Raw genomic sequence first — 15,143 nt, 5'->3', positions numbered from 1 at the left:
AAAAATTGCATATATTAAGCATAGAAAAATAGCATCACAAGTGACGTGGCTGATTTACATTTATTTTAAGTCATGAACAGAAAACAAACACCATTTGAATAAACTAAATGTTTCATGTCCTTGGACATCTCATACTTGCAATATGTATGTAAACCATTTTATATATGACAAGTATCTTCGACAATAGGTATAACAAAAAACATCCTAAGAAATTTAACAAAGGAGATAGAGAACTCTTTGATCTCTTCAAATAGATCAACTTTGAGCCGTCTTGACTGTGTCAATCAATAAACGCTTGACAAATAATCATATAATAATAATGATAATAACAATATTCTACTGGAGAAAAATTAAGCAGGTGTACCCGTACATATATGTTGCTCATTTGAAAAGAAAAGTTGACCGATGGCAGAGCACCTCTTACCAGAAAAGGAAGGACCTTGATTTTCGTCAGTACCATATCTACTTGAAGAAGTTACTTTTTTTATAGAGATCACTAGCAAGTTATATGCAATCCCAAGGGCAGTAGTAGTAAAGGAAGCTAACGCCCCCCCTGTAAATACTCCAGATCTTAAAACAATGCACTCACTTGAGAGATTATCCAGATCATGGCGCTTTTCATTAATGATCGCACTAGAAACAAGGAGAAGAAAAGCAATCGAAAACAGCATCCTGCAATTAGATCATGTTCACATGCCTGAAGACAAATGTAGTAAAAATTTTGTGTATTGCAATGCATTTACTCTATATCATTATATTTTTGTACTACAAAATTTGAAGGGAAAAACACCAAAATACCACCCAGTTTTTTCTTCATTTCCCTAAATGCCCCAGGTCAATCACTGAAAGAGAGAAAAAATGGATGCCTCACCATATAATCACTCCAATATAAAATATAATTTGAGTAAGGGGATAAAATTACCATGTAAATCAAATAACACATATAATTGCTCGAGATTAACATTCAAGAGTTTTAAATTTGTTTCTTTTCAATTGCCAAGGATTTTGACTCTACAACGAGTCACAAAAAGTCTATAAAGGCACCTTATTACAATGATTGCCACAACAGAAATTGGGCATGAAACTATAAGCACCCTTCTAGGTAGGTATGTGGATCATCAACAAAGTCTGTGTCTATTTTTTATGTAGGAAAATGTGTTACAAGCATAAGCATGATCATGCAGTAATGTTATTAATTTCCTTTTTGCAGGCTCATGCCGCACATTGCCTTTGTGGGCTCCCTTCGTGTGTTGCACGAATGCGTGAAGGCTCTCACGATATGAAATATGAGGAGAAGTGGGGGCCTCATTTCTGTGAGAAATGTTGTTAATAGCAGTAGCGGAGCAATTGTTAGAATAAATTAGACACAGCCAAGCTGTGAGAAGGCTGTTAGACAGCAGTAGAAAAAATGGTTGCAAAGAGTAGAGACACAACAAAAGAATACAGCTTGTTTTTAAGTAGCAGCAGAAAATAAACTTCTTACAAAAGAGGCTGGTATAGCCTATTTATACAAAATTGGGAATGGTTGTTTGGTAGTTAAGAGACTCTTGTACTACCAAACAGCTACAATAAACTAGGAATAAAAGGGAATATCTTGGAAAAAGTGGAGGAGAAAGAAGGCATTTAAAGCGTTGTAGATTCTAGGGAGAGAAGGCATTTAAAGAGTTGCAGATTCTAGAGAGAGAAGAATCTAGGAAGAGTAAGTGTAAAAGAGAGATAATAATGATGAAAGAGAGTGCATGTCTAGAGCTGGCACCCTCCAACACCTCCTCTCAGCTCCAGAATGGCGGTCGAACATTGAGTTGACCAAGGAGTTGATGAATGGCTTAGTAAATAAATCAGCCACATTTTCTTGAGTAGGACAATATGGCAAGTTGACGACTTGTGAGTAGGCCATTAGACCAGCTCCCATGTATGATTCTGCTCAATGTAATCAAGTTCAACTTCCATTGCCGGTTTGCAGTTTGGAAGAACAAGGGCCTCTTTTGTTGTTGTGGGTTCTTGTGATTGCACATCAATGCATAGTAAGGCAAAGTTGCATGAGTGAAGAGGCTGTTGTGACCTACGTGTTCTTTTCATGTTGGTTAGAGAACTAGATGTATACTCATGAAGTTTAGCATCGGAGAGATGAGAATCACGAATGGTGGCTTGAAGCCACTTGGGAAGCGGTGGAAGTTGGTGTATAGAGGTAGGGGAAACGAGTGGAGGTGAGGGAGAGGTTTGAATTGTTGACAAAGTTAGAGGTTGAATAGGAGGAGATGGGGGCTTGAAGGTGAGACATCTTCATCTAAAATTGGAGATTCTGGAGCAGCTGGGATTTCGACCGTGAACTTAAATGAAATCCTAGAGTCATCCGGCTTAGACTCCACAAAATGAACATCCCTAGAGATGACTAGGGACTTTGATTCTAAATCCCATAACCTGTATGCTTTAGATTGTGTGTTGTAACCAAGAAATTTGCATTTCTTGGTTTTGGACTCAAATTTAGTCCTTTTATGATCTGAAAAGTGAACATAAGTATCACAACCAAAGATTTTAAAATGAGATACTGAGGGCTTTACACCCGTAAATGCTTCTGCAGGGGTCATTGCAGCAACTGCTTTTGTTGGGTAGCAGTTGATGATGTGGACTGCTATGTTGACAGGTTCACCCCAAAACGAGAGAGGAAGATCAGATTGAGATAGCATCGTACGAGCCATCTCTTGGACTGTCCGGTTCTTCCTTTCTACAACTCCATTTTGTTGAGGAGCATTGGGTGTAGAAAATTGGCGAGCAATGCCTCGTTGAGAGCAGAAATGGTGGAAAGCTTAGGAGATAAACTCTCCACCATTGTCGGACCTGATCTTTCTAACTTTCTTTGATGTCTCGTTCTCCACAAGAGCTACCCATTCTTGAAATTTTGTTAATGCTTGAGATTTTTCCACGAGAAAATAAACCCAAACCTTGCGGGAGAAATGATCAATGATGAGCATGAAGTAGCGTGCACCACCAAGAGTAGTCACTTTCATGGGACCACAAAGATTAATGTGCACTAACTCCAAGATAGATGTTGCACGGTGAGTGGCTTCATGAGGGAAAGGCTCTCGATGTTGCTTTCCATGAAGACAAGCAACACATGGGGTATTGGGAGTTTTGAAAATAGGCAGACCCTTCACTAATTGTGAAGAGGAGAGCTTTTGTAAAGAATCGTAGTTGAGGTGACCGAACCTAGCATGCCACAACATGGGATCTTCTTGTGCCACCAAGGCATGAGAGCCTTGAAGAAGATGAGATTTGGATTTTTCCAAGGGGCCGTGGGAACTTTTCAGGCCGTATAAACCCCCTTCTTGTGTGCCACTAGCTACAATTTGTAGGCTGTTGGTGTCAATGACTTCCAAAACTGAGCTATCAAAGTAGACTCCATAACCTTCCTTAGTGATTTGCTAGACTGGAAGTAGGTTGGCAGAGATGCGAGGCACCTGTAGCACATCTTGAAGAATGACAGGTTCTTCATTTGAAGAACTGTTAAGAAACACATTACCCACACATGAAGCCTCAATGCTTGAGGCATCTCCTATGGAGATTTGGGAGGTGCTAGGCTTCACATCATGCAAAATGGATTTTTCATAGGTCATGTGTGAAGTGGCACCACTATCTACCAACCACTCATCAATGGTTGAGGTAGTTTTTCCAGCCAAATGTGAAGTATGTTCCTCAATGCCAAGGAAAACTGTTTCTTTGGCTGACTGGGCTGAGTGGGCCGAGTTGGATTTTGGTGTAGGTTGATTTTCGGTAGAAGAAGAGTTCTTAGCATTGTCCCTTTTCTTTTTCCGACAATCGGGCTGAATGTCACCTTTGTAGCCACAATAATGACAAGTGAGCTCCTTGTAGGCTGGGTTGTTTGGTGGTCTTGGATTGGGTTTGTTGTAAGAGTTACCATTTTGCTTCCACTTGCCTTTACTTGTCGCATGTAGAAGCGTCTCATTGGAAGTTTGAGCACTTTTCTTCCTTGTTGCCCTGTCTTGTAGCATGCCAAGAAATGTATTCATATCAGGTGTGTTGGGAAGAAGAGAAATTGTGTCACAATAGGCTGAGAATGACTCAGGCAACTTTATCATTAGACGATGCACAAACTCAACTTCAGTTGACTTGCTTCCCAAAGAAACTAGTTCCTTTTGGAGAGTAAAAAATTGTGTTATTTGATCCATGATGTTGGGAGTGTCATGAATCTTGAGATTTGCTAGTTGGCTCTCAATAGCTATTATTTGAGCATGATTAGCTCGATGATACCTCTTTTTGATGGCTGTCCATAGTTCATTGGCTGTCTCTTCATCTTTATTTTGAAATTGACAAGCGATGCTCGGTTTAATATTAAACATGAGGAAAAGCATGAGCACGAGAATCCTTATCTAGCGAAGCTTCAATCTCAGCGTTAGATGAGCTAGCAACTGATTTGGTTGAAGAGAATGAAGTTACTAGCAGTTTCTTGTCATTACCATTGACTACATTCCATAAACGGGTCTGTGTGCTCTTTGGCAAAAAAAAATCAGGCTGAGGATATGGAGACCTCACTGCTCTGATACCATGCGAGAAATGTTGTTAATAGCAGCAACGGAGCAATTGTTAGAACAAATTAGATACAGCCAAGTTGTGAGAAGGCTGTTAGACAACAGTAGAAAAAATGGTTGCAAAGAGTAGAGACACAGCCAAAGAATAGAGCTTGTTTTTAAGTAGCAGCAGAAAATAAACTTCTTACAAAAGAGGCTGGTATAGCCTATTTATACAAAATTGGGACTAGTTGTTTGGTAATTAAGAGACTCTTGTACTACCAAACAGCTACAATAAACAAGGAATAAAAGGGAATATCTTGGAAAAAGTGGAGGAGAAAGAAGGCATTTAAAGCGTTGTAGATTCTAGGGAGAGAAGGCATTTAAAGAGTTGCAAATTCTAGAGAGAGAAGAATCTAGGAAGAGTAAATGTAAAAGAGAGATAATAATGATGAAAGAGAGTGCAGGTCTAGAGCTGGCACCCTCCAACAATTTGTGCATAGGAAAATGGTTTACAAGCATGACCAAATCATACATTAACAGAGTCAATTACATAGACCTAGGTTACTCATAGTCTAGTGGGAACCATTTAGGCAAAAGATAGGTACACTTAGTTTGTGAAACACCATCCAATTGACTAAAGTATCAATAGCTATGATTTGAATCTAGACCTATACATAAACATACACTAAAGTCAAACTTCAACTAGGTCAGTAAGCAGCCCATTAAATCCATTCATGACGCTATAGAGGCAAAGTGTAATTATACATCAATGCAATCACATCAATAAGAGATAATCACATTATGCATATATTAGTCACAAGACATCTAAAATTTGTGATTCAAAGCACGTAAGGTTATTTCATTAGATTTTTCTTTACCAAGAGAGAACTAAGAAGCTAACAGCGAGAATCATAGGCATTGGCATCTGTATCTCTGTTCGTGTCTGTGTGTATTTGGATGCCACCCAGAGATTTTTCGACCCCGATTTGCAACAAATGCAGCCTCCAAGACAGACTGAGATTACTTGAGAAATAAGTAGTGTAATCGCAGCTAATAATCCAAGAACCAAAGCCGGACTCCGAGGATGCACACAGTCAGTCTCTGACAATCTTGTGATGCTGCTTTCCTATAAAAAAAACAACAAAGTGAACGTGAAACACTGACTAGTAAACATGTGAACTAACACTCATCTTAAAGGGTCAAACATAAGAAGTCCTGGATATTTTCCCATCCAGAGTGTTGGATGTGGTGGAAGGGATGCGTATGCTTTGGTCTTTAGCCGTTAATATTAAATAAGTACCTTTCTTCACCCAATGATGGTGGATTTTGTTGAAGGCATTCTCTTTCCAAGTGATCTAGTCTCTTGCAATAATTGTATGTTATCGGTTTGGTGCTTTGTTGATTGGATCTGTCTCTTTGCTTATTTTTACAATCTTTCTCGCAGTGAACTGGTCTTTTGAGAGATGTTCTTTGATTCTGGTTGTCGTAACTGTTTTGATGATTGTGCTGATACAATTTGTTAAATCTATTGGAATATTGTTGTGAATATTGGTTACACTTGGGAATGGTGATTGCCATCGTGACGGGAATTGTTGATTGATTGGGATTGTTGTTGCTAAGCTTGGAGAAAGTATATTCTTAGTTCATTTTGTTACGATTGATTGGATTGGTTTGTGAAGAAAGGTGTCGGCTAGGTGGTAGGTGTGCTAAAAGAATGTCTACATGTATATTTGTGATTCCAAGGCCCACAATGATGCATTGTTCTAGGAGTGAATTCCATGATTGTAGAAAGGTGTCAAAATTGTCACCTTCTTGCATGTGGAAGGTTGTGGGTTGACGAAACAACGCAATGACATGAATTTGTGTCGGTCTCTTCATATTGTTCGCTTAGGCACTTCCACATTTTTTTGGTGGTTTCTTTTTTTGAAATGTGGTAGATAAGTTTGTCTGCTACATGGAATAGAGTTTCAGATTGTGCTTCAAAATCTTTATCTTGCCATACTTGAAATTATGGATCTTAATTGCCCGGTTTAGGTTTGATTTCATCTATATATGCCCATATTAGATGGTAGCTGCCCAAACATATCTTTATCCATATTTTTCATGGACGATAATTAGCAGCTCCAGTTAGTCTCATCAATCCGGATACATTTGGATACTGATGTTGAGAAGGGTATTGTAGCAGCGATAATATCTAGGTTTTCTGTGGACATGATTCTTGATTCACAAAGAAGGGTTGGTGGCAAATTTAGGGTTTCTTGCTGTCAGAATTCTGTGATGTCATCGACTTCTGTTTCCTTGCTAGTTCTTGTTACTGCTGTTGATTTGTGATTCGTGATTCTACAGCCATTTCTTGGTTTGTCTTCTACATCGAATCTTCCAGTTTTTGTTTTATTGCTTTAAATGCACAAGGGGGATGGTGGAAACTTAAGGCTCTGATACCATGCAATTGATAGATAAACTAGAGCTTCCAATTATCAACCATGGAAAATATGGATGAAGATGTATCTGTGCAGGTTACATCTATATGCATACATAGATGAAAACAAATCCAACCCGGCAATAAAGATACATAATTTCAAGTATGGCAAGCTAAATATTTTGAAGCACAATCTGAAATTCAGTTCCATGTAGCAAACGGACTTATGTGAGAATGCCTTAGCAAACAGTATGAAAAGACTGAAGACATTCATGCTATCACTTTGTTTTAATCAACTCACAAACTTCCACATGTAATATGACAATTTTGAAACCTTTCTACAATCATGTATGGTGCTCACTCTGAGAACAAGGCACCATTGCAAGCCTTGGATTCACAAATAAACATGTAGTCATGCTTTTAAAATCCCTACAGCCTACTTGGTGCCTTTTCCTCATAGCCCAATCTTATTAAACTCCACCATTGGCTGTACTCAACAGCAAAATTCACCAAGAATATACTTTCTCCAAGCTCAGCAACAACAATCCCGACCAATCAACAATTCCTATCGTAATGGCAATCACCATTCCCAAGTCAAACCAATATTCACAACAATATTCCAATTGATTTAGTAAATATTAGGCGCAATCATCAAAACAATCACAACAACCAGAATCAAAGAGAATCTCTTTGCAATTACTGCAAAAGACCAGGTCACTGTGAGAAAGATTGTAGAAATATGCAAAGAGACACATACAATCACCAAAGCACCAAACCAATAATATACAATTATTGCAAGAGACAAGTTCTCTTAGAAAGAGAATGCTGAACAAGACAACATGAAGTAGGCAGACGACCTCAAGCTAGAACGTCCCAATTTCAACAAAGACCACCATTATCAGGTGAAGAAAGGTATTTATTTAATACCAATCTAACCAACACAACAGGTTTACATCTTTTCTAGTACCTAGATACTGGTGCCACCTATATATGAAATACAACAAAAATGTACACACTACAATGAGCTTACCACACCTCTAGATGTACACACCTTGGGGATGACAGCACCAAACAAGCTGAAGGATATGGTATCCTCACTGTTAGTCTACCTAACAACAAGTACCTTCAGATTCAACTAGTCTAATTTGTACCAGGACTCACAAAGAACCTCTCATCAGTAAACCAAGAAACAGAATACAGCTACACTTACCTTCAAAGTAAATTCTTGTCTCATCCAATTCAATGCTCAAATGGCACATCATATACAATTTCTTGTTTTAAAACATAAGACTTATACCCTATTTTCATCTCACCCATCAAAATATCCAATGCCTCAAATCCATATCCTCATTCAAACCAATACACAACAAATCCCCTCCACTTATCCACACCAATCTATGTGGACCAATGTGCACTCCCTAACAGGAACTCTTTTCTTCACATTTCAACATCATCAACTTCCTCCCAAAAAATCTGAAGCCCTATCCCATTTCTTAGCCTACAAAAACCTTGTACAAAACCAATTGAACCAAAAATATCATAAGTGATGCCAAACAATACATTACCCTATTGGCGCCTTGTTGCCATGTGGGGTAGTTGGGATTTATAATATCGGGGGCTGTTTCTTGAGCTCCCTCGATATAACTCCAATACCCTTGCCCAACTAAGTACGGCTGCATCTTATATTCCCAAGATGCGTAGTTGTGCCTGTCCAACTTCTCTGTTGGAAGTGCGCTACCCATTTGTGCATTCATCTTTCTGATTTAGCTTGATTCATATGCTTCTGTTAACGTGATCCTCTTGCCGTGCAACACTACAGCGACGATAGCTGGTTTGAAACAGCGTCTCTAGCTGCTCACAGTTTCAATGGTAGAGCTCAATGAAGGATCTCTAACCCTCACGCTCTGATACCATGTAAAGAATCTAACTCTAGTAGAGTTGAGTGTTTAGAAGCGTAGTGTGTGTGTGTGTGAGTGGGTGTATAAGCAAGACATGAAATCAGAGACAATAACCAAAAAAGAATAAGAAAATACACAGTAGGGGGATGACAGCTTATGCACTGAAGAGAGCTATATTAATTAACTAAAGATCATCAACGAAATAGAATGGGCAAAGGGGGTTTTATATACAAGTCCTCAAGGGACTGCCATATTAGATGTGTTGGTGGAATCTAACCAAGATATCCAATTGAGTGCGATTTTGTCATAAGAATATCTAATATTCTTTGACCACATTAACACTCGACAACTACACGGATTACAATAAAGTGTGCTCACACTTTTTCACACATCATCCTTTTCTTCATAAGCACATGTTCACACAAGTTGAGCTTGATTCTCAACAAAAAACTTCTCGCTTCCCATGAATGACCTAATCATCACTTAGAAGACCAAACAATTGATGAAGATGACTCTTTAGATTATTCATTCTAAACGTAATAAGTCACATAGTTAATGCCGGTAGCATCCTCCAAAACCCATACCATCTGTACCTCTTCTACAACCTCATCAAGAACCTACTCCCATTCATCTATCCTTTCCTTATGATATTCCAATGCTCACTCCGAAATACCCACCACTCCACAACTTTCCTCCAAACCCATTTGAACTTGTACACCACCATGCACATCACTACTAAGTCATCAAAGTTACCCACCCAAATCCAAATCTATTCAATAATGCATGTCAGAAAGGTTAAAGACCAAAGCATACACATATCTTCAACCACATTCAACACTCTTTTAAACTCATGCAAGAAAAATCGCACCAAACCCACTGCCCACAACTTTAATGTTTTCTTAACCCCACAATTGAAGCCAAGCATGTCTCTCCTCGATGATGATGCTAGTCACAAAATCCAAAATGTAGCCACTGCACTAGAAGGTCTGGAAGCAGATAATTGGTGGGTGGTTATGACATCAGAAATCGAATCAATAAATGAAAAAACTTGAGTACCTTGCCCAAGAGATTGTCAAGTCATCACAAGAAAATTGCTCCTTACATTCAACTAAATCCGCATCAATCTTTACATTGTCATAGAGCAAGGTTAGTTGCTACTGGCTTCGATCAAGTAGCAAGTATTGAGTTTCATAAAACCGTCTCTGCCATGCTCATTATCACAAGCCTTAGAACAACAATTAGTGTAGTTGTGTCAATCAAGTAGTAGGTATTGACTTTCATAAAACCTTCTCTACCACCTTAACCTCTACATCCACCAAATTGATATAAAAACGGCCTTTCTCAATAGTGACTTAGATCAACCCATCTACATGGTGCAACCTATGTATTTTAAAGATAACAATAATGCTGAATTTGTATGTATATTGAAGAAAACCTTATATATGGATTAAAATAATGCCCTGGAATCTGGCAATATACGCTACATCAGTTTCTTATCAACAAAGGATATAAAAGACTCGGATCAAATCAAAACCTCTACACGCGGCATAATGGTAATCGCACGCTCATTTGAGTTGTTTATGTGGATGACACTTTGATGATTAACAATCAAGTTGAGCACTTTGATCCTTCACTACATGCTAGGCATAGAGTCCAAATAATAGCATCCAACTATGTCGAAGAAAATTCACAGAAGACATCCTCAACAAGTACAAAATGATTGATTCAACCCATCACCTTTACCTGCTGTCTCACGACTCAAACTCAGGTCTGACATGGCTCCCAAAGACCCTGAAGAAATAAAAGAGATGGGAACTCAACTATATTGAGAGCTTGGAAGTCTAAGGTATCTTGTATCATGCACCAGAGCAGATTTATGCTACATCACTGGCCATTTATCAAGATTTATGCAGAACCCTGGTAAACCACACTTCGATGCACTGATTAAGTTTTCCAGTACCTCAAGTTCGCTACCTTAGGTTATCCTATGATTACAATTATAGGATGGTGTTATGCTGATTACAATGGTGCTAAAGATACAAGACATTCAATAACCGGTTATGGTTTTAGCATAGCTCGTGGAGCTATATCTTAGAAAGGCAAGAAGTAAAAAACAGTTGCCTTATTATCAACTGAAGCAGAATTTATAGCCACTGCCTATGCCACCAAAGAAGGCATATGGCTTCAAATACTACTGTTTGAGTTATTACCTGATTACATCACAAGACTTAATACACCAACATTTTCAAACTTCACCTTAGGAATGGACAACTGATCTTGTATCATCATATTGAAAGTTCCCAAAAATACTAAACATATTGACTACAAGTATTTTTATGTAAAATAATTGATAGAAGGAACCAAAGGAGATAAGGCAATCATCATCTTGAATTATACTCCTACAAAGCAACAGGTTGCTGATTTTCTTACAAAATCAGTACCGCAATCCAAATTTGAATTTCATCACAAAGCTATTGAACTCAATAATGTAACCTCAAATAGGAATTGTCATAGCTTAGAATTCTCTCAATAGATGGGGAGAATTATGAATGCTAATTCATAGGTATTCAGAGAATTCACAGGAATCACATGAATTCCTGTAGATATTGACATGAACCGTAATTCATTTTAATATTGTAGCACTAGAATCTTTGTAATGACTATTTATAGTCATCCACTGTGCCCATTTTGTCAAAAACAAGAGCTTCTGTTTTTCTTTTCAAGCTTATTATTTATCAAATACTAAACTTATTATTATTTCTTAAATAAATTACATTACCCTCATGTTTCCCTATAGTGTTTGACATGACAAGTTCTATAGGGCAGGATCTAGAAGAATGGAGAAGTTTTAGATGTTTTTCCTTGGTGGGAAAGCTTGCTCACATTCCCTGATGTGTCCCAAACAATTGTACGGGAAAAAAGTCACCCATGAAAAGGAGATATACGCTCCACCATGTCTAACCCTGAGCCTCACACTCACCCATGCGCCAACCCCAACCGAATGCCTGGAATTGAACCGTGCCTTCAACCCGGTGGGAAATACCCATGAAAATAATCCTTTTCTTGTCCATAGCTATTTATATTTACAGGTGGCATACACTGATTGTTCAGCAAAACAGAAAACCCTAAATTTGTTATCCCATAGCTACTCATGTGTTTTTTTCCTTCTCTCCCAAGAATCAATTGAAGAATAGTTTTCTCGTTGATATCTATTTAAAAGAGAAAACATGTACCTCTATCTTTTTCCTTTCTGCGATGAGGCCGAGTATGCCTGAAAGGAAGCCGAGAAGAGCCATGGAGAGCAGAGAAAATGTTCGTACCTTCATGTTCCATGAAAATCTCTGCTTCTTCTCTGATCTGATCTGATGATGATGATGATGATGATGATGATGATGATGATGATGATGGAAGGCAGGAGTTAAAACAGTTAACTCCTTTTAACCGACAACAAACAGTAACAAGACAAATATGTACGGAATTCGTTATGTGTTGTGAGTCGTGACTAACAATGGGAAAGGATGGATGGGCTGCTCTTTCTTTTCTCTGTTCACACACTGAAACACCCAAAACCAATAATATTGACGACAAAATTCTCGCCTCACTAGTAACTTGTATAACGTTGGGCTTCATGATTTCCTTCACACAAAAAATGTCGTGCACCCTAACCATCTGGTTGCAACGAAGCCAGGAAGCATACCGTACACCTTCTTGTCCAGTCCGATTCAGCGATATTGATGTTGCATGCATTTAAATCCGGCACAATAATGTCGCAAGAAACGTGGGACTCCCAACTTCTTGTCCTGATTGGATGTCAAAAACACTATGGACAAAAACCACTCGATCGCAATAGAACACCTTCTTTGTGGCCGACAAAGAACGAAGAGCCTCTTTCATTTGTTCCTGATTACTTGAGATGTACAAGGGGTTAGAAATAAATCCATTAGGTATGAAGCCATGCTTGTGTACACTCGTAATGCTTGAGCCACATTTGGTGGTATGACATTTCACTAGTTCTTCGTGGGGTTTGTCAATGGCCTCCCTGCATGCTCAAGTGGAGTTGAGCTATTTGTTGGAGATTGGGAGGTACATGGCTCTTTTAGGTGTTCTAGTATTTTTTTGGTTGTGTGTAGGACACTAATCTCCTTGGTCATTATTGTGTTTGTAGCCTTGTTTTGGGATGTTGTGGTTCTAGTGGTTGTTATTTGAGGGAGTACCTTGGTCATTATTATGCCGATGTTGGGCTCCGACAATGTTGTATCTTTATGGGTCTCTGGATTGTTTCATCCTCTAACAATTGGTGTGTCTTCTGTCTATGAGTTGGGGATGGTAGTGAACCTTCAAGTTGTAGTAACTGATTAGGTGTTTCTTGTCTCAGGCTCGTGTCGTTTTCTTCTAAGAGAACCACTTCTAGCTGTGTAGTGGTTAGTGTACATATTGTGTTGTGGTCTCTGTTGGTGGGGTATGATGCTCTTCTTTCTAACGCAACATGTGGTTGTGTTGGGAACATACCCATGGGTTGTCATATCCATTAATCTTGTAAAAAACATTCCTCAGTTGCAACGACGTAGTTGTGGTGCTACATAATGCCCTTGATGGTTGAAGTAGTAGAATATAGCTTTCAATTAGGAATCAGCAATAGCTCGGCTCAAGCCTAAACTAAACCGCCAAACTACGGTTTGGCGGTTTGGTTTAGTCTTGAGCTTCCTTAACCAGTTTGAGCTCGGTTTGGGATTGCTCAAACGGTTAAGCCTAAACCAGTTTAGGCTTATTCGGTTTGCCTAAACCGGTTTATGCTTAATCGGTTTGGCTAAACTGGTTTAGGCTAAATTGATTTGGCCAAACCGGTTAGAAACTAGTTCGGTTCAAGTTTGGAAACCCCCAAACCAGTTTAGGCTTAACCAGTTTGGTTTGTCCCGGTTAAGCCTAAATCAAACCGTTGTCGATTCCTACTTTCAAGGTTGTGATTGAAAATGAAGGGTTGCTTCAACAGTATCCTTTGTGTTATCATTGATGGCCTCCCTTATGATGTGGCTTGTTGGTAGGGTTTGATTAGTCATTCCTTGTTCTTGTGCTTTCTTGTGCTCCCACATTTTGATGAATTAGTTCTCTTTTAGGAATTTATGATTGTTGCGTTTCTTCATTTTTGGCTTCCTAGTATATGGTGGATGGTGGATAAGCGATGTCGTGAAGGTAAGCCGTGCATGTGAAATTTGAGTGGGACCATTGGGGACTTGAACGGAGAGGATGGGTTGACTCGAGTCTTCTATAAAGTTCAGAGTTCGAGGATATCAATGTTTTTCAATGATAGCGTATAATAAGTAATTAGGCATTTGTGATTGTGTGGGTATGAGAATGCGAAATGTATAAGTCTTTCAATGTTTAGATTATTGTCAATAGGTATTTGTCGACAAGGGAGAGAGGTTTTTTTTTTTTTTTTTTTTTTTTTATTCTTACAAGTGTTATTATTATTATTTAGTTGTGTTTGTTGTCATTATTATTACTATTAATATTTTAGTAATTGTCGAATACAGGTGTAAAATGGACGTATTCACACTATCCCATTTGGACAGACTAGGTTTAGGACAATTCTATAATTATAGTAAAGGGTAGTTGCCCTAGTTTAGTTCATATATAAACTGAACTTGTAACCTAGTTTGTAGGGGTTGTTAGTTGCCATTCTTTTGTACTGTAATAGTTTGAATAATACAATTACCACTTTGTGCCTCTCTCTCTCTCTCTCTCATTCTATTTCTTGATCTTGATTATTGCTAAGTTGTTTCTGGTACTGAATTTGTTCTATTTGTTGATCTCGGTTACACCAACTTGTTGTTCTTCAACCTATAGTATTGTTTTGTATTCTACACTAACGTCCTCAATTTACAGCATCTAGTATTAGAGCTTGGTTTTGTACTCCGTTGCTGACTGTCATTTGCCCTCAACAACATCTCTGACTTCACCACCTTGAAGGTCACAACAAGTTGGTTATAGTTGTTAGAACAGATTCTCAGATTTGAGTAAAATCTTTTGTTCGGCAACTATCTAAATCTTACTTTGTGAATAGAAAGACACTTGTTGATTTGCATTCCATTGAGCTAGATCACTCCTCAAGTAGGCTAGACAGTTGTACCTCACTCCCGTGATCGTAGCAGCTTGGAGTGGAATCTCCATCAAATCGGCCCCACCCATGCTTCACCACGTTAAACGACATCTGGACAAGCTAGTCGGTATTGTCCATTTACTTGATGTAATCAATCAAAATAGGATCGGCTTCAAAATCGACACCATCCGCGCTTCATC

The 15,143-nt window shown here is 38.6% G+C and overlaps 1 protein-coding gene across 1 annotated transcript; it reads right to left on the bottom strand.

Annotated features, from left to right (window-relative positions):
• Positions 1–284: 284 nt before the first annotated feature.
• LOC147862001 (uncharacterized) lies at positions 285–13,069 on the bottom strand. Its single transcript, XM_087323049.1, has 4 exons — positions 13,061–13,069; positions 12,080–12,280; positions 5,408–5,655; positions 285–672 (listed from the first exon to the last, which is right to left on the bottom strand). Exons 1-4 carry the CDS (start codon positions 13,067–13,069, stop codon positions 351–353), a joined length of 780 nt encoding a protein of 259 aa, XP_087179175.1. The 3' UTR covers positions 285–350.
• Positions 13,070–15,143: the final 2,074 nt, after the last annotated feature.

Source organism: Azolla caroliniana, unplaced genomic scaffold, assembly GCF_043228905.1.
Source record: "Azolla caroliniana isolate FFs.n. ecotype wild unplaced genomic scaffold, voAzoCaro1.0.p SCAF_7, whole genome shotgun sequence".
NCBI lineage: Eukaryota > Viridiplantae > Streptophyta > Polypodiopsida > Salviniales > Salviniaceae > Azolla > Azolla caroliniana.
The sequence above is the reverse complement of the archived record's forward strand: the minus strand, read 5'-3'. Positions and strand labels throughout refer to the sequence as shown.

Coding starts and splice junctions, on each gene's coding strand:
- LOC147862001 (XM_087323049.1), bottom strand. Junction 5,656..12,079: donor CAGAAAGGAAAAAGATAGAG/GTACATGTTTTC, acceptor TTTTTTTTATAG/GAAAGCAGCATCACAAGATT. Junction 673..5,407: donor AGCTTCTTAGTTCTCTCTTG/GTAAAGAAAAAT, acceptor ATCTAATTGCAG/GATGCTGTTTTCGATTGCTT.